This window comes from Cnephaeus nilssonii (genome assembly GCF_951640355.1).
Source record: "Cnephaeus nilssonii genome assembly, chromosome: 19".
Taxonomy (NCBI): Eukaryota; Metazoa; Chordata; class Mammalia; order Chiroptera; family Vespertilionidae; genus Cnephaeus; species Cnephaeus nilssonii.
In genome coordinates this window covers 39282607-39304647 of record NC_137090.1, presented here as the reverse complement: position 1 = coordinate 39304647, position 22041 = coordinate 39282607, and the positions used below count along the sequence as shown (strand labels likewise).

The 22041-nt window shown below is 44.6% G+C and overlaps 1 protein-coding gene across 3 annotated transcripts in view; it reads right to left on the bottom strand.

Moving 5' to 3' along the window:
- LOC307115222 (polyunsaturated fatty acid lipoxygenase ALOX12-like) overlaps positions 1 to 22041 on the bottom strand; it is a gene marked incomplete at both ends in the record, with an annotated part of 52043 nt that overhangs the window by 8914 nt on the left and 21088 nt on the right. The window contains 8 exons of one of the 3 annotated variants that reach the window (XM_079798326.1): positions 1261 to 1470; positions 2127 to 2270; positions 2798 to 2958; positions 3213 to 3316; positions 3410 to 3532; positions 3637 to 3718; positions 5227 to 5428; positions 5948 to 6082. In XM_079798326.1, coding sequence (XP_079654452.1) covers positions 1261 to 1470; positions 2127 to 2270; positions 2798 to 2958; positions 3213 to 3316; positions 3410 to 3532; positions 3637 to 3718; positions 5227 to 5428; positions 5948 to 6082 — 1161 coding nt within the window. Of the gene's footprint in view, positions 1 to 1260; positions 1471 to 2126; positions 2271 to 2797; positions 2959 to 3212; positions 3317 to 3409; positions 3533 to 3636; positions 3719 to 5226; positions 5429 to 5947; positions 6083 to 22041 lie in introns of those variants that run through there. The other 2 variants (XM_079798329.1, XM_079798327.1) reach the window with 2 other exon arrangements.

Here is a 22041-nt window from a genome sequence, read left to right as displayed (position 1 = left end):
AAGTGATTCAAGCTATGAAGGAGATGGTCATGCGAAAACATCGTGAGGTTATCAAATCTGAGAGCCCATGAACTAACTACATTAGTAACTATTTTGTCTATGTCACCTTAGAACACCAAACAACCACAGCCCAGAGAAGGGTTGGCATTGGAATTCTCAGAGACATTACAGTTCAGTTGTTCTGCCTGCCAAATACTCATTTGCATATCTTACAATATTTCAAACTCTTTGTATGGAAAGCTCAACACCTCATCTTTGCCTCCAAACTGGCTTCTTTTCCTGACTACACTCTTTCTGACCACTGCTCTGCTTCATAGGCTTACAGATTTTTGTCCCCTGCTCTGCCCTGTTCCCTGTATCAAAGTGCCATTTGGAAACCAATTGTAAGACAAGCACAAGCCTTATTTTGCTGCTTTCTGCCTAGCAATAGACACTGAACTCACTGTTTATAGCATCAAAGTATTTCTTGGTCATTCCAACAATATTCACTTTGTGAGCTCCTAGGTCTGGCAGTGGTGAGACCTCTGACCTTTGTCTGCAATATTGCATAGGCATGGCGCAGGCAGTGTCTCTTCTCTTCCATCCCTGTCACTGACATGCTAATGTACATCTTTAGTCTCCTCACTCTTGGGTAGATGTCAGTGATCAGCCGGGCTGCTATCCTTGCCCTTTTATCTTGTGCTCCTCATAACATCCAGTTGTAGTAGAACATTCTCCATCAGTACTATAGAGTTTATAGCTATTTCTTGTTATTTCCACCTCTATTCCAAGATATGGTTCTCTGGCTGTTTGTCATGCCTACCATTTGTCTTCCTGGCTAAATGGCAACATATTGGTTTAACAAATTATATTCCTACTCCCCTCCAGACTCATTGTTGGAGAATTTCAGAGAATTGACTTAGAATATGTGTAGAAAAAATGTAAATAACTGGACTTAACAGGATAGATGGTCTCTATGTGTATTATGACTTACAATTACATGTGAATCTATAATTAGCTCAAAATCAATAGAATTTAAACATGAAAATATGACCACAAAATTCAGGTCTTGTCATAGTTAACTGTGTCTTGTCCCCTCATGCCAATGAAAACTTGTTGCTGCAATACCATATCAGTGCTAGATTATTTCAAAGCAGGTTTCTTTCATATTCCCAGACACATGGCTTAGGGCCTTAGGCTTTTTAAATCCTGTGGAACTGTTGCGGTGTTTCCTTTCTCTGGGATGTGAGCAAGAGGAGACATGGAAGGTAAAGTATATACCTTGAATACAGGGTGCAGTCCTGGGAGGCACCTCATGGTGGCTATAGCAATGACTTCAGCCAGCATATGAGTGTTCAGCACATGATATTGGAACAGTTGCAGTTGAAAATCTGAATTTCTGACCCAGGACTTTGCCAGGAGCCAGGCAAGAGGAGGATCTGAGGGCAGGAACAGTGGTGGGGTTGGGTAGCTGGCGTTGGGAGGCTGGATCTGCAAAAAGGAGGAATTAAGTATTCCTTGACCTCATCATATGTTCAACACTGTGCTCAGTTTCTGGGGAGAATGATGAATAAGATTGTCTCCCAAGGGTCATAATCTAGTAGGAGGAATGAGGATCCTTCCACGCATCCTCTCACTAGCTCTAGGGAAGTGTGTGTGTCATGATAGTCAGGTTCAAAGCAGGAGGAACTGGAAAGGGGGGAGCCCGGTATGGCCATAACAGTGATTTGGGAGAAACCTTATAAAAGTGTGAGTTAGGATGGTAGAACATGAAGGAGAAACTGGATATGTGAGATACCTGACAGTTCTCATCAACTGATTGATGAGAACATTTAAGAGGGAAAATGCATCAAAAACTAGGGAGAAAATATGTCCAAGAAAGAAAGGATATTCCACAGATTCAATGATCAGGAAGAGATTGAGTAGCCTTAGGGTGAGGACCAATAAAGACCATTCTGACTCTCAAAAAAAGTAATTGAATGTGAGTAGTGAGGCAGGCTGCAAGGTAGATAGAAGAGATTGGAGACAAAGACAGATCTCACTGAGTGAGGTGGGGGTGGGGGACAAGAGCAGGCTGTCTTTGTCCCTGGGCAGTGGTTGGGGAGAAGGGAGAGCAGTGTTGAAAGAGGATTTCCAAAATATCTCACCTGGATGACCATGGGTAGTAGCTTCCCACTGGGTTCCATCTTCAGCATGACGAGGGGGGCAGCCAGGTATTGCTTCCTTCCTTGGATTACGTTGGCTGCAATTCCATCCAGCAGTATAAAGTCAGCTTCAAATAGGGAACCGTTCTGGGGGGGAAAGTTCAAAGTCTACTCCAGAGGGCCAGCACCAAGGGGAAGAAATGTAATAACATTCAGTCTCATTTCTTGCAATTATCCTACATCAATATCAGAGTTCTAGTGGCAGAAAGGAAGGAGGCATCCAGAACATTTAGTCCAAGTCATCTCAGTTGATAGTGAGGAAAGAGACAAAATGAGGAGTCTTCCTCAGTGACATGTTAATTCCCTGTGGCAGTGGTGGTTTTAAGACCATACTTCACCAATTCCTGTGCAGCACAGGCATGTTAAGCTTCCCCTGTCAAGGTTTCCAAGCCTCTTTCCTCATCTACTTTCTCTTCTGCTACCTCTGTCTGGCACCCAAGAGTCTCAGTTTCCTTTACATACTTTATCAACTGCAAGTTTTCCTACAAAGGACTCTGTAATTAGGCACAGTGGATTAATACAGTTTTCCTTCCCTGATTCACCTCTGGTCCTTCCCCTTCACCACACCCCTTCCCCACAGACAAGGAGAAGATAACCGAGGGCTGGGGGTGTACCTGGAGTTCTTTCTCCAGCTGAGCCCGAAGCTCCTCCATCCCTGAGGGCAGCACCAGCCGGGAGGGCAGAGAGGTGGAGCGTCTCAACATCATGGGGTTGATGCCATTGAAGAACTGGTAGCCAAAAAGCTCATCATCCTGCCAGCGCTGGTGAATCATCTCTGTGGAGTAGGAGTGGAGGGTAAAGGGAGGGTATTTACAAGAACCCAATTTTCCTCTTGTTTAGGTTTTAACACAGCAATTCATGATTATGGTCACTCTGTATCCAGCCCCTGTCTTTTCTTCTTGTTACCTCAGAGATATGACCAGGCATGATATCTTCTCACCTCAGAAGTACTGGGGGACTATGGAGTGTGAAGTTTGAGCCATCAAAACAGGCTATTATGAAGTTACAAAGGTCTATGGGAATACTGACCACAAAGGGTGCTCTTGGGGCCCCAAAAGATCTGATCAAAATCCTCTAGGCTGTCCCAGGAGTTCAGGACGGTGTAAACACGTTTGAGAATCATCTCCAGTAACCTAAAACATATATCAAGGATGGCACTGTCAACTCACCAAATCCTGCCTGTTATGGAATCTATCACTCCCCACTCCATTGGGATCTTTCCTTACCCTGTCTTCTCTGTCCATTCATAGTTCAGCCTCTTTCCACCATGAAATTTCATATCTGGGGGCAAATCCTTCCAAGAGTCCACAGCCATTGTCAGAGGTAACCCTTCATGCCAGGTGTCCCAACTAGCAGATGGGAAAAGAGTTCAGGGAGGAATTAGGGGGTCAGTGATGGTGGCAGGATCAGAGAATAGGTGGGAATATCAGTAGGGCTATTGTTAGGTGGTTACCAGTAAATCAGCTGTCTTTCCTTCAGTTCTTTCTCTCGATGCTTCTGGAACTCGTCCAGGGTATTCTCTCCTGCCAGGCGGGCTGGAAGAACATTAGACCACATTGGTGTTTCCAATTGCTGCTATCCCTGACTTGATCTAATCTCTCAGTCTTGATCGTATTACATCATTCTCTTGCCCTTTTCTCTGGCTCTGCCTCACCTGATGTATTCCCAAAGTCACTCATTGTACCTTTGTCCAAAACCTATTCATGATCTCACCTATTTCAACTCCATAGTGATCCTTAAGTAACATCTCATGTTTTCCTCCCTTTCATGTTCCTTAAATCAAATTCCATTACTTGTGCATATAGATGATTATGAATTGTCTTCTTGATCACATGCCATATCCACAAAACCCCATATTATTGTGTATTGCCTTTGTTAAGCTCATCAATACTGGCCTTCCCCTTTCTGCATCTTTACCTCTCCTCCAAATGACATATTTCATATTCACTATACATATGCACTCTGCTGTGTTCTGTTCCTACCTCCACCTGATCCCTGAATCAAAAATTCCATGTGTGTTACCTTCAACCATCCCATCTCACCTGTCTTAGGGAGCAAATAGTTCCATGTTGCTACCTTTCCCTCACTCCATCTTACCTACCCTCACCATCACATAGTTTGTATTTGTTAACCTGACTTGTCCTTTTCTCACCTGTACTTATATTGTCTCGCAAAGATGCCTATTTCATGATGTAATTTTTTATTAAATTTATTGTGATATAACATTGATTGATAAAATTATATATATTTCAGATGTACAATCTTACAATACGACATTTATATACTCTGAGCATGCTCACTGCCCAAAGTCTAGTCTTCTTCTGTCACCATGTATTTACCCCTTTACACACTTTGTCTTCCCTCTGGTAACCACCATTCTGTTGTCTGTATCTATGAGTTTGTATTTTTGTTTGTTCATTCGTTGCTTATTGTTTTTTATCCTACTTAGGAGTCAAATCATACAGTTCTTGTCCTTTTCCTTTGACAATTTGTTTAATAGAATACTCTCAAGATCCATCGATGTTGTCTCAAACAGCATGCCATCTTCTTATGGCTGATTAGTCTCCATTATGACATGACATTGTTCTAAATTTCTCTCTAGTCATATCTCTCCACATGTCTCACAGCAACAAATAACCTATAGCCTATGCTCATTCATCCCCATCCCAGTCAGAGTGCTCCCTGCCCTCACAGTTGTCTTTGATGTTGTCACAGCCAAACCAGTTCTTCATGGTCATATCATTTATTGCTTCCCTTCCCTGTCTCCTCTCAGGGATCCCATGTGCTAGCCTTACCTGTCCCTGCTCTAAATTGTTTGCAGTCACATGGAGATCTCCTTCCCACTTTACTTTGGCTCTTCTGTTTTCCAGCATGGCTGCACCTACTATTCCCAGGGCGCTCCTTGGGAGGTGGGATGTACTCATCATTTATTTCCCTCTCCAGTCCTACTTACAGCCTTTTTATTTCTATGTATAATGTTCCCCTTCCTTTCCCCCCAGTAGTCCATGAGTTCTGCTCCCACTACTCGGAGGTAAATCCTCACCGGTGCCCTCGGGCAGGGTCAGCACGCCCTCACCCTGCACCCAGCGGTAGCAGGGGAAAGTGGCTTCCTTGAAGGCTCCTGGGCCCTGCACGGTGATGCGGTCACAGAACCAGGCGTCGTCCACCAGGGAGTGGTGTTTGCACAACTTCACAAACTGCAGTGGCCCCAAGTCCTGGGAAATGTTCTGCTCAAACTCCTCCACCTGTGGGGACCAGAACCCGGTGAGACTTAGTAGTGGGGACCCGGGAGAGGCATTTAACCAAGGATGGGAAATTGGTGGGGGCTTTGTGGAGTCCAGTGACACAGCCTCCAAAGACAGCATTGCCTCCTCCCAACACCTGCGCGGTGGGTCTCAGATGACCCATTGAACCAGGAGGACCAGGGACCCCGGTTGAGACCACAGTGACTTGAACACTGAGCACCAACACCTGCACCTGTGCCCGGGCTCTCAGAGGACCTTCCCCTTTGACCATTGAGCCCATAATCACACTTGGGAAAGGAGTGGAGGTTGTGTGGACCAGAGTCCAGGGGAGGGAGAAAGGGGTTGAGTCCAGCTGGGCCCTGGCTCTGAACCTCTCACCCACCAGGTGCAGTCGTCCCTTCTCAATGGAAGTCCCAGCTGGTGTGGTTGTGCTGTCACTGGCTCTCAGCCCCCAAGTCCCAACTGCCTTCAGGCATTGAGCCCAGCCAGGGGGTCTGAGTTCCCACTTCTTCCTCTTACCTGGCCCCGCGCTGGTCTCAGCTGCAGCTCCAGCTCTGCCTCCCGGAGTTCCCCGACCAGCCACAGTTGCACGGGGTTGAAAGACCCAGAGAAGAGCCCGGCCCCAGTGGCCACTTGGATGTGGTAGCGGCCCATGACAGAAGGTGGGCTGCCTGAGTGTCAGAGGTTCCCAAAGATTCGCAGTCAGGTTTCTTCCTGCTTCATGCAGGACAAGTCCAGGCTTTAATAAAGCAGGACTTTGTTTGCCAGCCCACTACCAGATTGGGCCCCACCCCAGACAAACCAGAACCTGGGATTAGCCCAGAGGGTGGGGGAAAGTGGCTGCTCCTCTCCACACATTGTAAGGGATTTATATTGTTACCTGTTTTTCATGGTCATACCATTTATTGCTTCCCTTCCCTGTCTCCTCTCAGAGGTCCCATGTGCTAGCCTTACCTGACAACAGGATTTCCCTCTGCTGTCTTTATTCCCAGTACTCTCCCTACCCAAACACACACACACACACACACACACACACACACACACACACACACACTCCATGTTGCTCAGATCTCCCACCTCTCTCTCTCTCTCTCTCTCTCTCTCTCTCTCTCTCTCTCTCTCTCTCTTTCTCTCTTAAAAAATCACTCTCACAATGCTCCCTTTCTCCCCATTTCTCTTTAAAATATTATTGGATTGCAAAAGTTCTTCCCATTTTATTTTATAGAAGAATTCAAATCGTTTGGTCATTTATTATTTGAGCAGAATAAAGTAAAGGCTGTGAGTTTGGGAGACCATTAACAGGGTCAATTCTTTGCCATCACCTCTTTCTCAGCAGTTGTAAGGAGAAGGAAGTAGAGAGTGATTCTCTCAATTATATGATATAAGCACCACCAACACTCTCAGGGAAAAAGTGGCTATGCTGAGTTTTCTGGTGGAACAAAAATATAAAATGCCTTTCATTTAATCCTTGAAAAAACTCAGTGAGGTAGCTATTTCTGTACCACTTCTTTAAAAATAAAGACATTCAAGTTCAAAATGATGAAGAGATGTTACCAAAGGCACCCAAAATGCGGGTGGGTGATCCCAGAAAGTGTCATGATTCATACCATATCCACCCATTCTATATTTAACCCTCTGGCTGTTGGCTTCTGGCCTTAGTTTCCTACTGAACCTTCTACTAAGCTTCTTTATGGCCTATTGATGCTTAAATCCCAAGGTTATTTTCTCAGTGATCATGGTTGTCAAAGCCTGTGATTCTTTGACATTTGTCTTTCAGCTGAGCTGCTGGCTGAGGTTCCTGTTGTAGTTCATTGACCTCTGGCCACTCTTCTGTTTCATTTGGAGTTCAGGGAGCAGAGGAAGTGCATGTCCACAAACACACATCTCCTTCAGCCTCACCAAATCCCGACCTGTTTTATTTCCTAACTTTGATTAACCAATCCTAGAAGAGTAACCTGAGAATATACAGTATATATCCCTGTACCACTCAACCTACAATCATGAAATACATTACTGTGATACTGATATATTCCAGAAGGTCTGAGTTTTTACCCTGTTACATGTGTTTTTAAAATAAATAACAAATCATGCTAATTCATAATTATAAAATCTGAGTGTTGTATATAGGATTCAGTATGATGTTGATTCATTGTAATTATACCAAATTATATGTGCAGAATTTTATTTCTGAATTATTACATATATATTTTCTCTGTTTTCATTTTTCCTGATTTTTTAACCACTTTATCATTTAATGTATCTCATTCTATTGGGTTAGTGTAACTTATTATTTGACTTACATTTTATTTTTTTAATATATATTCTTATGGATTCAGAAAGGAAGTGAGAGATAGATAGAAACATCAATGATGAGAGAATCATTGATTGGCTGCCTTCTTCATGTCCCACACTGGGGATTGAGCCCACAATCCAGGCATGTGCCCAGACTGGAATCAAAACGTGACCTCTTGGGTTATAGGTCAATGCTCAACCATTAAGTCAGGCACTTTTTTTGTTTATAAAGTACTGAAAGTTTTCCTTTGTGGTAAAATATACATAACATAAAATTTACCTTTATTATTAAATTTATTGGGGTGACATTGGTTAATCTCTCTCTCTCTCTCTCTCTCTCTCTCTCTCTATATATATATATATATATATATATATATATATATGCATAATATGCTAATTAGACAGGACAGCCAAACAACCTTCCGGACATCATTCTGGATGTCCTTCTGGACAAAGCTGCAGCAGTGGGGGCTGAGGCAGAGGCGGTTAGTAGTGATCAGGCAGGCAGGCAAGCAGTTAGGGATGATCAGGCAGGCAGGCAGAGGGGTTAGGGGTGATCAGGCAGGCAGGCAAGTGGTTAGGGGCAATCAGGGAGGCCAGCAGAGTGATTAGGGGCTATCAGGCAGGCAGGCAGAATGGTTAGGGGCAATCAGGCAGGCAGACGAGTGGTTAGGGGCGATCAGACAGGCAAGCAGAGGGATTAGGGGTGATGAGGCAGGCAGGCAGAATGGTTAGGGGCAATCAGGTAGGCAGGCAGGCCAGTGGTAAGGAGCCAGTGGTCCCAGATTGTGAGAGGGATGTCCGACTGCTGGTTTAGGCCAGACCCCTCATCAGGCCTAAACCAGCAGTCAGACATCCCCCAAAGGGTCCCGAGAGGATGCAGGCCTGGCTGAGGGACCCCCCCTCTCCCCCCATGCATGAATTTTATGCACCAGGCCTCTAGTATGATCATATAAGTTTCAGGTTTGGGTTTCTATGTCACAAGATCTGTAAATGCACTATGTGCCCATGACCCAAAGTCAGTTCTTCTTCTTTCCCCATATATTAGGCCCCTTCACCCCCCATGCCCTTCACTCTGGCAACCAACCACCACACTGCTGTTTGTGTTCATAAATTTTAGTTTTATTTTAATTTTTTTAAATATATTTTTATTGAATTTAGAGAGGAAGGGAGAAGGATAGAGAGATAGAAACATCAATGATGAGAGAGAATCACTGATCGGCTGCCTCCTGCACACCCCCTATTGGGGATTGAGTCCGCAACCCAGGCATGTGCCCTTGGCCAGAATCGAACCTGGGACCCTTCAGTCCACAGGCCGTCGCTCTATCCACTGAGCCAAACTGGCCAGGGCAAATTTTAGTTTTATATCCACATATGAGTGAAAGCTTATGGTTCTTAGCTTTTTCTGACTGACTTATTTCATTTAGCAAAATATTCTCAAGGTCCACTCAGGTTGTTGCAAATGGCAGTATTTCATCCTTTCTTATGGCTGAGTGGTATTCCATTGTGTGTGTGTGTGTGTGTGTGTGTGTGTGTGTATACATATATATATATATATATACACACACACACACACATATATATATAAAATCTTCTTTTCCAGTCTTCTGTCTCAGGATACTTCAGTTGTTTCCATGTTTTGGCCACCATGAATAAAGTTGCAATGCACATAGGGATGCATATATTTTTCCAAACACATGTTTTCAAGTTTATTTGGGTATATACCCAGGAGAGAGAGTGCTGGTTCCTATGGTAGCTCTATTTTTATTTTTTTAGGAATTGCCAGACTGTTTTCCATAGTCACTGTACCATTCCACATTCTCACCAGTAGTGAAGGAGCGTTCTCTTTTTTCCACAACCTTTCCAACACTTATTTGTCTTGTTGTTAATAGCCATTCTAACAGGTGTGAGGTAGTATCCCATTGTAGTTTTGATTTGCATTTCCCTAATTGCTGGTGAGGTTGAACATTATTTTCATATATCTATTGGCTGTTCATATCTTCTTGGGAGAGGTGTATTTTTCAGGTCCTCTGCCCACTTCTTGATTGGGTTGTTTGTTTGATGTTGAGTTTTATGAGTTCTTTATATATTTTGGAAACTAAACTTTTGTCGGAGCTATTGTTTGCAAATATCATCTCCCATATGTTTGGCTGCCTCTTTGTTTTGTTGTCAGTTTCTTTGCTGTGCAGAAGATTTTTAGTCTGATACAGTCTCGTTCATTTATTTTTGCCTTTACTTCTCTTGCCTTTGGATCAAGTTTATAAAATGTTCTCTAAGACCATGTCCATAAGTTTGGTACCTATGTTTTCTTCTATGTGATTTATTGCTTTGGGGTTTTATATTTCAGTATTTGATCCATTTTGAATTAATTTTTGTACATGGGAGCAAACTGTAATCCATTTTCATTCTTGTGCATGTGGCTTTCTAATTTTCCCAGCACCATTTATTGAAGAGACTATCTTTACTCCATTGTGTGTTCTGGCTCCTTTGTCAAAAATTATCTGCCCATATACATGTGGTTTTATATCTGGGCTCTCTATTCTGTTCCACTGATCTGTGTGTCTCTTTCTCTGCCAATACCATGCTGTTTTTATTATTGTGGCTCTGTAGTATAATTTGAAGTCAGGTAGTGTGATACCTCCAACTTTGTTCTTTTTTCTCAGGATTGTTTTGGCTATTTTGTGGCTCCATACAAATCTGATGATTTCTTGTTTTATTTATTTAAAAAATGACATTGGGGGGTGTTTATTGGGATTGCATTAAATATGCATATTGCTTTGGGTAATATGGCCATTTTAACTATGTTGATTCTTCCAATCCATAAACACATTCTTCCATTTTGTTGTATCTTTTTCAATGTCTTTTAAGAATGCTTTGTAATTATCAATATATAGGTCTTTCATGTTCTTTGTTAAGTTTATTCCTAGGTATTTAATTCTTTTGGTTGCAATTGCAAAAGGAATTCGTTATTTTTTTTTCATTTCTTTTTCTGAAGTTTTGTTGTTAGTGTACAGGAAGGAAATGGATTTTTGTACATTGATTTTTATATCCTGCAACTTAACTGCATTTATTGTTTCTAATAGGTTTTTTTGGTAGAGTCTTTAGAGTCTTTAGGATTTTCTATATACAGAATCATGTCATCCACAAAAAGTGACAGTTTTACTTCTTCCTTCCTATTTGGATGCCTTTTATTTCTTTATCTTGCCTTATTGCTTTGGCTAAGACTTCTAGAACTATGTAAGTCCTATGTTGAATAGGAATGGCAAGAATGGAATCCTTGCCTTATTCCTGATCTTAGAGGAAAAGCTTTCAGTTTTTCACCATTAGTTGAAGGTTTATCATATATGACCTTTATTAAGTTGAAGTACTTTCCTTCTATTTCTATTTTATTCAGTGTCTTAATAATAAATGGCTGTTATATCTTATCAAATGCTAAAATTTACCATTTTAACCATTTTTAAGTTTACAGTTCAGTGGCATTAAGTATATGGACATCGGTGGGCCCATCCATCTCCAAAACTTTTTTCATCTTCCGTAACCTGAAACTCTGATTCCATTAAACAAAAACCATCCAATTCCTCCTCCCACCAGAACCCAGGAACCACTGTTGTGCTTTCTGTTTCCATAAATTTTGGCAACTCTGGGTACCTCAATAAATGGAAACATCAGTATCTGTCCTGTAACTGGCTGATTTTACTTAGTAAAGTGCCCTCAAGGTTAAGCTATGTTATACCATGTGTCTGAATTTGCTTCCTTTTTAAGGCTGAATAATATTCTGTTGTATATAGATGTCACATTTTGTTTATCCATTCAACTAGTGATGGACACTGGATTGCTTTCACCTTTTGGCTAATGTAAATAATGCTGCTGTGGTTATAAGTGTGCAAATAACTATTTGTGTCCCTGCTTTCAATTCTTTTGCTTATATGTCAGGAGTGGGATTACTGGATCATATGGTAATTCTCTTTTTAATTTTCTGAGAACTCACAACACTGTTTTCCACAGTGGCTGCACCATGTTATGTTCCCAGCAGCAGTGCACAGGGATTTCAGTTCCTTCACATCCTGTGAGCACTTGTAGTTTCTGTTTTATTGATAATAGCCATCCTAATGGGTGTGAGATAACATCTCATTGTGGTTTTGATTTGCATTTTCCTAAAGATTTGTAATGTTGAGCATCTTTTCATTAGCTTGTTGTTGTTTTACAATCAGATTGTTTGCTTTCTGTTATTGAGGTTTTCTAAAATTTAGTTGGTTTGTTGTTGCATTTTAAGGGTTCTCTTTATAAATTGAATATGAACACTTTATTAGATACATGACTTGTACATATTTTCTCCCATTCTGTGGATTGTCCCTTAACACTCTTGCTAGTGTATTTTAATACACAACAGTTTTAAATTTTGATGTAGTCCAATTTATATTTTTTATTTTGTTACCTGTGCTTTTGGTATCATATCCAAGAAATAATTGCCAAATCCAATGTCATGAAGTAGTCCCCTATGTTTTCTTCTAAGCATTTTATAGTTTTAGCTCTTGCATTTTGGTATTAATAAATTTTGAAAAACTATTGTGTAAGGGAAGGATCCAACTTCATTCCTTTACCTGTGGGTATCCAGTTTTCCTATTCAGCACCACTTGTTGAAAAGACTGTTCTTTTCCTCATTGAATGGTCCTGGTGCCCTTGTTGAAAATCATTTGGCTGTATACAGAAAGGTTTCTTTCTGAGCTATGTATTTTGCTCCATTGGTCTATATGTCTGTCTTTACATTAGTACCACACTGTTTAGATTATTATCACTTTGTAGTAGTTTTTGTAATCACAAAATGTGATCCTTCCAACTTGTTCTTCTTTACACCAGTGTTTGGTTTTGGGGTGGGGTGGGGGGCTCCATGGAGATTCCATATAAATTTTAGAATGGATTTTTCTATTTCTGCAAAACAATGCCTTTCGGATTATTACAAGATTAAAATTGAATCTGTAGATTGTTTTAGATAGTGTTGACATCTTAATAGAACTGTATCAAGGCCTTCAATCCACAAACATGGCATGTCTTTTCATTTATGTGTATTTATTTTTCAGAAACATTCTTTCAGCAATATTTGTAGTTTTCACTGCACAAGTCTTTTGCTTCTTTGGTTATGTTCATTCCAAAGTAGTTTGTCGGCTTTTTAATCTATTTTAAATGTAGTGTTTTGTAATTTCCTTTTCATTGTTTATGGAAGCACAACTGATTTTTGTATGTTGAATTTGTATAATGCAACTTTGCTGAATGTGTTTATGTGTTCTAACAGATATTTTGTGCATGGAAGCTGGCAGGGTTTTCTTCAAGTATAATCCTGTCATCTGTGAACCTTTTCCTTTTCATAGAAAGAAAATTCATTGAGGGATTTCGTTGCCCTTACTTTCTATATATCTTATAATTTCATTTCTTTCTTTAATTGTTAGGTCTATTTTCAATAGTATTTTATTTTTTAGCAATTATACAGAATATGAAGGTTTATTTTTAAGTACATTTTTTAAAACCAGGATACACAGGTGCACTCAATGTAACAGAGCCTTCTGCAAAAATAGGTGACATAATACTCAGATATGCAAGGAACAATCTAATTCCCTAACAATTTGACAGCAGACTTTTTAAGCTTAGACAACCTTCAAAATAGAGGCTGGACATGCTTGATGACAAGAAGTAATTCTACAGCCTAATACCACAGAGCTAATGATGTTAATTAAACTACTACCACACAGCTGCAAGCTACTCTTTATATTCACACAGTGTTAAACAAAATGGTTTTGATTCCAATCATCTCAAATGTCCTGGTGCTGCAAAGAAAAAAGTTGAATGATGCACAAAACAATTAAAAGCTACAAGAGAACTATTTAAACGCCTTCTCCAAAATTGAGGAAAGCAATGTTAAATTCCTAAAAAGGAGAAAAAAAGGGAAGTGTGACAGAACTCTCAAGCAAGTCAGAAGTCCTCTCCATAAGCAGTCAAGTCAAGTTTACTGGAGATGTCAATAAATTCTCTTGAAGCCATGGCAGAGAATTAATTTTCAGAATCATTGTGGAAGCCCACTCTTAAGTGGCTTAAATCCAAAGCCACTTCTTCTTGGCATGGAATTGTCACTGACTCATACAATTCTATTAATGCATTGTTTGATTACTTGCATGTTGGGTGATCATGACTGGCCCTGTCCAGCCATCGCCCATCACCTTGCATCATGATATCCAGGCCCTTGAGAAGGCGGACTATGACGCACTTTCCTTGGCCCACTTGTGTCCTTGACAACCATGACATTCAACCACATTTCATTTTTCAGTGCTGTGCTCCACTTCCTGGGACTGTGATGAACCTGACTCCCTCTCTGTTTCCATGACCTGAAGCATTACTGTGATTCCCAGGGAGAACCCCTTTACACTGGTCTTGACACCTCTCCCAGATCATCTGGCCTTTCAACTCTACTTTCCCAGTTGTCATTGGACATGCCTCCTCCATTTTTCCAGGTGGATGGTCTCAATGGATTGGGCCCTGCTTCTAGAGGCTGTCTAGGGTGAATGATCACAGTTCTCCTCTCATCTCATTCCACTCATACTTCTTGATTCTCTATAAATTTCTTGGTGGTGGAGGATCATTTCTTCTGGAATCATGAAAATTTGGGGGATACCTTTCAAATCCTGCATCTTCTCTTCATGCAGTAGGACATGATTTTTTTCTCCTTCACTTTGACCAACAAAGCGTGCTTGCCTTTCAGAAGATAAAGGCTTGTCCTGTATGGTTTGGCTCAGTGGTTAGAGCACTGGCCTACAGACCAAAGGGACCAGGTTTGATTCCTGGTCAAGAGCCTGTATCTGGGATGGGAAACCAAGATGGCGGCATAGGTTAAACACCTAACCTACAGCCGGGCACAACAATATCAAAAACACAACTAAAAGTCAAAACGGACATCATCCAGAACCACAGGAAAGCTGGCTGACTGAAATGCGCACAATTAGAAGGAAAAAGAAAACCACAAGGAAAATCAGAGAAGTCGTAAAAGCTTGAGGTATGGAGACACGGGCGGAGACACGAGCCTGCGCGCGTGCGGGGAAGCCGGAGCCGGAGAGGAAGGGGCGGCTGGCCGCCTGGCTGGCGTTCTCTGGCGGGAAGGAGATAAAAGCGCCAGATTGTGCTGAACCCCAGCTCCGACTGCACTGAACCCCAGTGCCCGGCAAAACCCTGGGAAGCCGGGCTCATGCTGGGGGAGTCTGGGCTGTGGGACAGAGACACAGAGGAGCTGCGCCGGAGCCGCGCACGGGAATGTGCGCAGAGGAGGGTCTGTTGCCTGTGCCGCTGGATTGCCCTAGCGGGAAGGAGACAAAAGCTCCGGACTGTGCTGAACCCCCAGTTCCAACTGCACTGAACCCCAGTTCCGGGAAAGACCCGGCGAAGCCATGCTCATACTGGGGAAAGCTGGGCTGTAAGGCAGAGATGCAGAGAGGCGGCGAAGAGCAGAGCACCGGAGGCGCACACAGGATTGTGCGCGGAGGATGGGCTGTTGACTGTGCCGCTGAGTCGCCCTGGAGGGAAGGAGACAAAAGCGCCAGACTGAGGTGAGCCCCAATTCTGACTACACGGAAACCCAGTTCCGGGAGAGAATCTGGGAATCCAGATTCATTGGGGGAGAAACTAGACTGTTTGGCAGCGCGCGAAACTCCAGGGCGCTTTTCTCTCAGAGGTGTTTGCTGGGAGTACAGAGGGACACTGAGACACAGGAACCTCATAGGGCGGGGCTGACGGGAAGCCAAGGCGGTAGGCTCCGCCCTGTAACTCCGCCCCATCCAAGCTGAACACAGAGGCTTTTACAATTTTGCAAGTCTAGTTGAATGGGGCTGTCTCCCGGCATAGACACAGCTGATCCTCACAGCCAATTGGACTGGAGGTCACATCCTCCCAGTGTACCAACAGCAATCAAGGCTTAACAACACCAAGACTTTGCACTCAGCCCACAAAGGGGGGTATCAAGAGCGACCACCTAGGGAGATTGGGGAAGCTGAGCGATAGGGAGGCAGCCAAAAGGGGAAGACACCGAAACAGGTCACGAATATAAGGGATGCTGTAATTCCTGCTGAGGGGCCACAGGCAGTAGCTGACCTACACTCCATTGGAGACCCAGAAACGAAGGCATCTAGTGGTCGGTGTGAGATGACATCAGATTTCGACCACTCCCATAAGGGACACATTCAAGAGGCAGACGCAGTGAGCGCCGAAGCCTTGCTGCACCAAGACCCGGCACATAGGCGTGTATCCCGCACAGCAACTCTTCCTTTATAGACACAGAGGGTTCGCTCGGCCAATAGGCCTGGAGGACAATTCCTCCCAGTGACACCAACAACAATCAAGACTTAACTATACAAACAAGGACCAAGATGGAGGCATAGGGCAGAAGCCTGATTGCTGCCTACCACAACGGTTTTGAGACTACAACGGGAGAGAGGAGCGGACACCATCCAGAACCACCGGAGGGCTAACTGAGCGGATGCTATACAACTAGAATAAAAGAGAGGGGTACGCGGGATGAAGCTGATGCCGGTGACCCAAAGACCACACTTTAAAAACTACGGCTCAGGCGACACAATGGCGGCCTGGAACGTGCTCGGCACAGTTCCCCCAGTGGTCTCCGGCTGAGGGGAAGGCTTCACTCGCTGCCGAGCACGGACAGACGAGCCCCTGGGAGACATGGGGCGGGAGACTACGCGCTTGCTGACCTCCGAGTCCTTCAAGAATCTCAACGCCCCGGAAGCGGCCAGGTGCGCACGCTCGGCGACCGGCCACCGCTGCAGACCCAAGGGCCGACGCAGCCACCCCGGACCAGCCCGCCGCCGCGCACCGGGCACACCGGAGCTTTGCCGAGCCCGCCGCCCAACGAATTCTGCGGTGGATGCCCTGGAACTCTGAGAAAATGGCCGAAGGAATTGCTGAGAGGGAATTGACCAACAGGAATTGGGATCAAGAAGACGAAACTCCGCTGGGTCCCGGATCCGGGTGAAGCCGCGTGCCCCTGGGTCCGGGTGAGGCTGGGAACTGGGTCAGGGTGAGGCTGGGCCCCGGGTCCGGGTGAGGCCACGTGCCCCTGGGTCCGGGCGAGGCCATGCGCCCCTGGATCTGGGTGAGCCTGGGTCCCGGGTCCCGGTGAGGCCGCGGGCCCCTGGAGCCGGGTGAGCCTGGGCCCCGGGTCCGGGTGAGGCCGCGGGCCCCTGGAGCCGGGTGAGCCTGGGCCCCGGGTCCGGGTGAGGCCGCGGGCCCCTGGAGCCGGGTGAGCCTGGGCCCCGGGTCCGGGTGAGGCCGCGGGCCCCTGGAGCCGGGTGAGCCTGGGCCCCGGGTCCGGGTGAGGCCGCGGGCCCCTGGAGCCGGGTGAGCCTGGGCCCCGGGTCCGGGTGAGGCCGCGGGCCCCTGGAGCCGGGTGAGCCTGGGCCCCGGGTCCGGGTGAGGCCGCGGGCCCCTGGAGCCGGGTGAGCCTGGGCCCCGGGTCCGGGTGAGGCCGCGGGCCCCTGGAGCCGGGTGAGCCTGGGCCCCGGGTCCGGGTGAGCCTGGCCCCGGGTCCGGGTGAGGCCGTGGGACCCTGGATCCGGGTGAGCCTGGCCCCGGGTCCGGGTGAGGCCGTGGGCCCCTGGATCCGGGTGAGCCTGGGTCCCGGGTCCGGCTGAGGCCGTGGGCCCCTGGATCCGGGTGAGCCTGGGTCCCGGGTCCGGCTGAGGCCGTGGGCCCCTGGATCTGGGTGAGCCTGGCCCCGGGTCCGGGTGAGGCCGTGGGCCCCTGGATCCGGGTGAGCCTGGGTCCCGGGTCCGGGTGAGGCCGCGGGCCCCTGGATCCGGGTGAGCCTGGGTCCCGGGTCCGGGTGAGGCCGCGGGCCCCTGGATCCGGGTGGGCCTGGCCCCGGGTCCGGGTGGGGCCGCGGGCCCCTGGATCCGGGTGGGCCTGGCCCCGGGTCCGGGTGGGGCCGCGGGCCCCTGGATCCGGGTGGGCCTGGCCCCGGGTCCGGGGGGGGCCGCGGGCCCCTGGATCCGGGTGGGCCTGGCCCCGGGTCCGGGGGGGGCCGCGGGACCCTGGATCCGGGTGGGCCTGGCCCCGGGTCCGGGTGGGGCCGTGGGCCCCTGGATCCGGGTGAGCCTGGCCCCGGGTCCGGGTGAGGCCGTGGGTCCCTGGATCCGGGTGAGCCTGGCCCCGGGTCCGGGTGAGGCCGTGGGCCCCTGGATCCGGGTGAATCAGTGCCCCTGGGTCCGGCCGAGACCAAACCAGAGGGAGTCGGACCTGCATTACCACCATTTGTCCACCATCCAGAGCTGAGGGGTCAGTGCCGACATGTACTCATAGGGAACTGGTGGACATTGATATTGGGTCTCAAAAGAACTGTTGGTCCAGAAAGAAACTCACTACAGACTGATTCATATGCCTGTCAGCATAACTATTATTGCTCGTCGCACATTCAATTCTTATAAGTATATCTCTAGTGACACATGATTTCGCTCATCTAGGGGAAATGATGAACAACATAGACTGATGAACAAGAACAGAACCAGAAACAAGGAGGCATCGATCGGACTATCGGGCCTCAGAGGGAGGATAGGGGAGGGTGGGGGGAGGGGGGAGAGATCAACCAAAGGTCTTGTGTGCATGCATATGAGCCTAACCAATGCTTAAGTTCAACAGAGGGTTGGGGCATCCAAGGGGAGGGGTGTGGGATGGGAATGGGGGGATGAGGACAAATATGTGACACCTTAATCAATAAAGAAATTTAAAAAAAAAAAAAAAAGAGCCTGTATCTGGGTTGGAGTCCTGATCCTGGCCTGGGTCAGGATGCTTGCAGGAAGCAACTAATTCATGTGTCTCTTTCATATTGATAGTCCCCCCTCCCCCCGTCCTTTCCACTCTATCTAAAAATCAATGGAAAAAATACCCTCCAGTGAGGATTATATTTTTAGAAAGATAAAGACTTTACTGTTCAACTCTCAGGAAACCTGTCCTTCTCTCTTGGTGATCAAAGTCATTCAATCTGTTTTGTTGGTGAGAGTAGTCAGATCCATGGCTGAGTTGTGCATGTACATCTGGAGAAAACTTTTCATTCTCCCTTCAGGAAGAATCATCTTGCCTATGATCTACATTACCTGCGCGTTTCAAAGAATTCCTTTTTTTTTTTTCATGTTCATAACAGAGTTGCTGCTGTTGTCTTTTTCATTCCTCTTCTTCTCTAGTAATATGTTCAGCTTCCTTAGAGGTTCCTGTTCTATACGAATGCATTCCCTTTTCAAACATTTGCATTCCATTCTCTGTCTCTCTCTAGTTTTTGCCTTTCAATTTCTAGGCACTCTCCAAGAGTGTTATATGAATAAGAATCCTTGTATGGAACTCCTTCATAGGCCTTGATTGCTTGAGAATATTTGTAGTACACCTTCATATTTGAATAAAAAATTGGCTAGATATACTTTTAAAAATTACCATATTACATATAACCTAAGTAATTTGGGGAATGTGTGAAATCTATAAGACTAAATGCAAAAGCAAGTGTACACAAGCATTATACTGTAGTGGATATTTCTTATTAGCAATTGTGATAGTATATAAAGATATTGTCAATTGAGCAATTAAGTAAATGTATGGTAAGTGTTGGGACCCAGGTTTCTTACTGTTGGAGTGAGAAGTTACATATAAGAGAGTGAGTAAGAGGCTAGAATCATCCTCTGACAATGAATTAGAATGGAGAAATCAATATAAACACAGGTATGTGTGTATATGTACATATACTAGTGTGTGTGTGTGTGTGTGTGTGTGTGTGTGTGTGTGTAAGCACACACATATGTAGTTCATTATTTAGTCAGCTGGGAAGACCTAGAATTAATGCCACTCCAGAGGCAGTAAACAGACATAGTTCTTAGGTCGTGATTTCTAATGCACTATTCAATTAAAGGAACCAGGAATTTGTAGAGAAATGACTGATTCTAGGACTGGGGCAGAATATATCCATGAGTCTTTATCAATTCATCTACCATGAAAGGTTTATGTAGAACCATTATTATTCGGTGAATATTTCAGTGGTGGTCTTCAGATTTCTGATTAATGAGTATGTTAAATGCTTGTCCACCAATCAGGGGAGAGGCATCACAATTTAAAAATCTTTCATCCAACCTCTCCTCTCATTGAAATTCAGACTACTTTCCCATCACCAGCTGTAGACACCCATCTCCTCCCCCCACACACGATTTCAAGATAACCTTAAGTCTCCTAGTAGTTTTACTCAATATTTTTGTTAATCTTTATTATTGTTTGTTCCTATTTATTGTTTATTTTTCATTTTTATTGTTTAAAGTATTACATATGTCTCCTTTTTCCCTGATTGACCCCTCCTTGGCCACTGCCACCCCCCAGGACAAGCCCCCACTGCCCCAATGTCTGTATCCATTGGTTATGCTACAGACTATATGCATGCATAAAAGTCCTTTGGTTGATCTTTTAGCCCTCCCTTGCCTTCCCTCTGAGGTTGGACAGTCTGTTTGGTGTTTCTGTATCTCTGATCTATTTTTGTTCATCAGCTTATGTTGCTCATTACATTCCACAAATGAGTGAGATCATGTGATAGTTATCTTTCCCTAACTGGCTTATTTCAATTAGCATAATGCTCTCCAGGCCCATTCATGCTGTTACAAATGGTAAAAGTTCCTCCTTTTTTATAGCAGTGTAGTATTCCATTGTGTAGATGTACCATAGTTTTCTAATCCACTCAGCTGCTGATGAGCACTTAGGCTGTTTCCAAATCTTAGCTATTATAAATTGTGCTGCTATGAATATAGGGGTGCATATATCCTTTCTGATTGGTGATTCTGATTTCTGGGGATATATTCCTAGAAGTGGGATCACTGGGTCAAATGGGAGTTCCATTTTTAGTATTTGGCAGCCATCAATGGGTAAAACTGCCTTTGAAAAAGTATTGTGATCCAGGAAGGAGGATGTGAAATACACAGGAAGTTCAATATTAAAGAGGGCCACTTTAAGGAGCAGTCCAATGCATGGGTAGAAGGCTCCCAAGTTGTCCTGCCTGGAGCCTGGGATCAATCAGAGAACTGAGTCAATTAGAAAAGGCTACATATTGTATAACTCCATCTATATCCCATTCTGGAAAAGGCAGAATTATTAAGAGAGTAAATAGCTAAGTGTTTGCCAGGGGCTAGGTGGGGAAAATAAATATGTGTAGTACAAAATATTTTTTAGGGCAGTGAAACTACTCTGTGTGATACTCTAATGATGGCTACATGTTATTATACATTTGTCAAAATCCAGATAATTTACACCAAGGGTGAACTCTAGTGTATAATGTGGACTTTGAGTGATAAAGATGTGTCAAGGTGCATTCATTGATTTTTAACAAATGTATCACTCTAGTGGAGAACTTTGAAACTGAAGGATGCTGTGTTACTATGGAGGTGGAGCAATATTTTAAAAGCTATGTATCTTCTTGCTATGAACTTAACAATGCTTTAAAAATTAAAGTTTATTTTAAAAGACAAAAGCACAAGATACACGTAATAATGTGTTTTGGTTAGTATATGGAGCAACTAGCATTCTAGGACACTGGTAGAGTGGCTATAAACTACATCAATCACCAAAGGAAACTGGCAGAATCTACCAAATCTGAACATTCCCATGTCTTCCATGGGAAATTCTACTCATTTACTCCCATCAGAAATCCATACATAAATGTTCTAAAAGATGTACACGAATGTTAATAGTAGCACTGTTTGTAACAGCCCCATACAGGAAACAACCCAAATGTCCATCAATGGTGATATATTCACACAATTGAATATGATGCTATAATGAGTTTGGATAAACTACAATGCTAAACAATAACGTGGATGGGTTTCATAAACAATGTAGAGTGAAAGAAGCCAGACACAAAAGTGTACCTGCTAATACCACTATTTTTTAGTTTAATTATATTTTTTAATAATTTCTGAAGATTTTAAGTATAAACAAACAAATGGCTAATACTGATATTGATATAAAGGTTGAAAGGACAAAACTAATACATAGTGGGTACCATTGTGGTAGTGTTTATCCTTGGACGTGGGGGCAGTGCCTGCAAGGGGTCATGAGAGGGTGGGTCTTCAGAGATGCTGTTAATGTTCTCTACTTAACGAAAGGCAATGTATTATAAAGATTTCTCAAGTGATCTGTGAAGAATGAGTGCAGCACCCAGGCCAGGCAGTGAGCAGCGCAGAAAGGACACCAATGTTATAATTCATCTGCTACTTAAACAGAGTATTCCAAGAACACTTTTCCCCTGGGACGTTGAG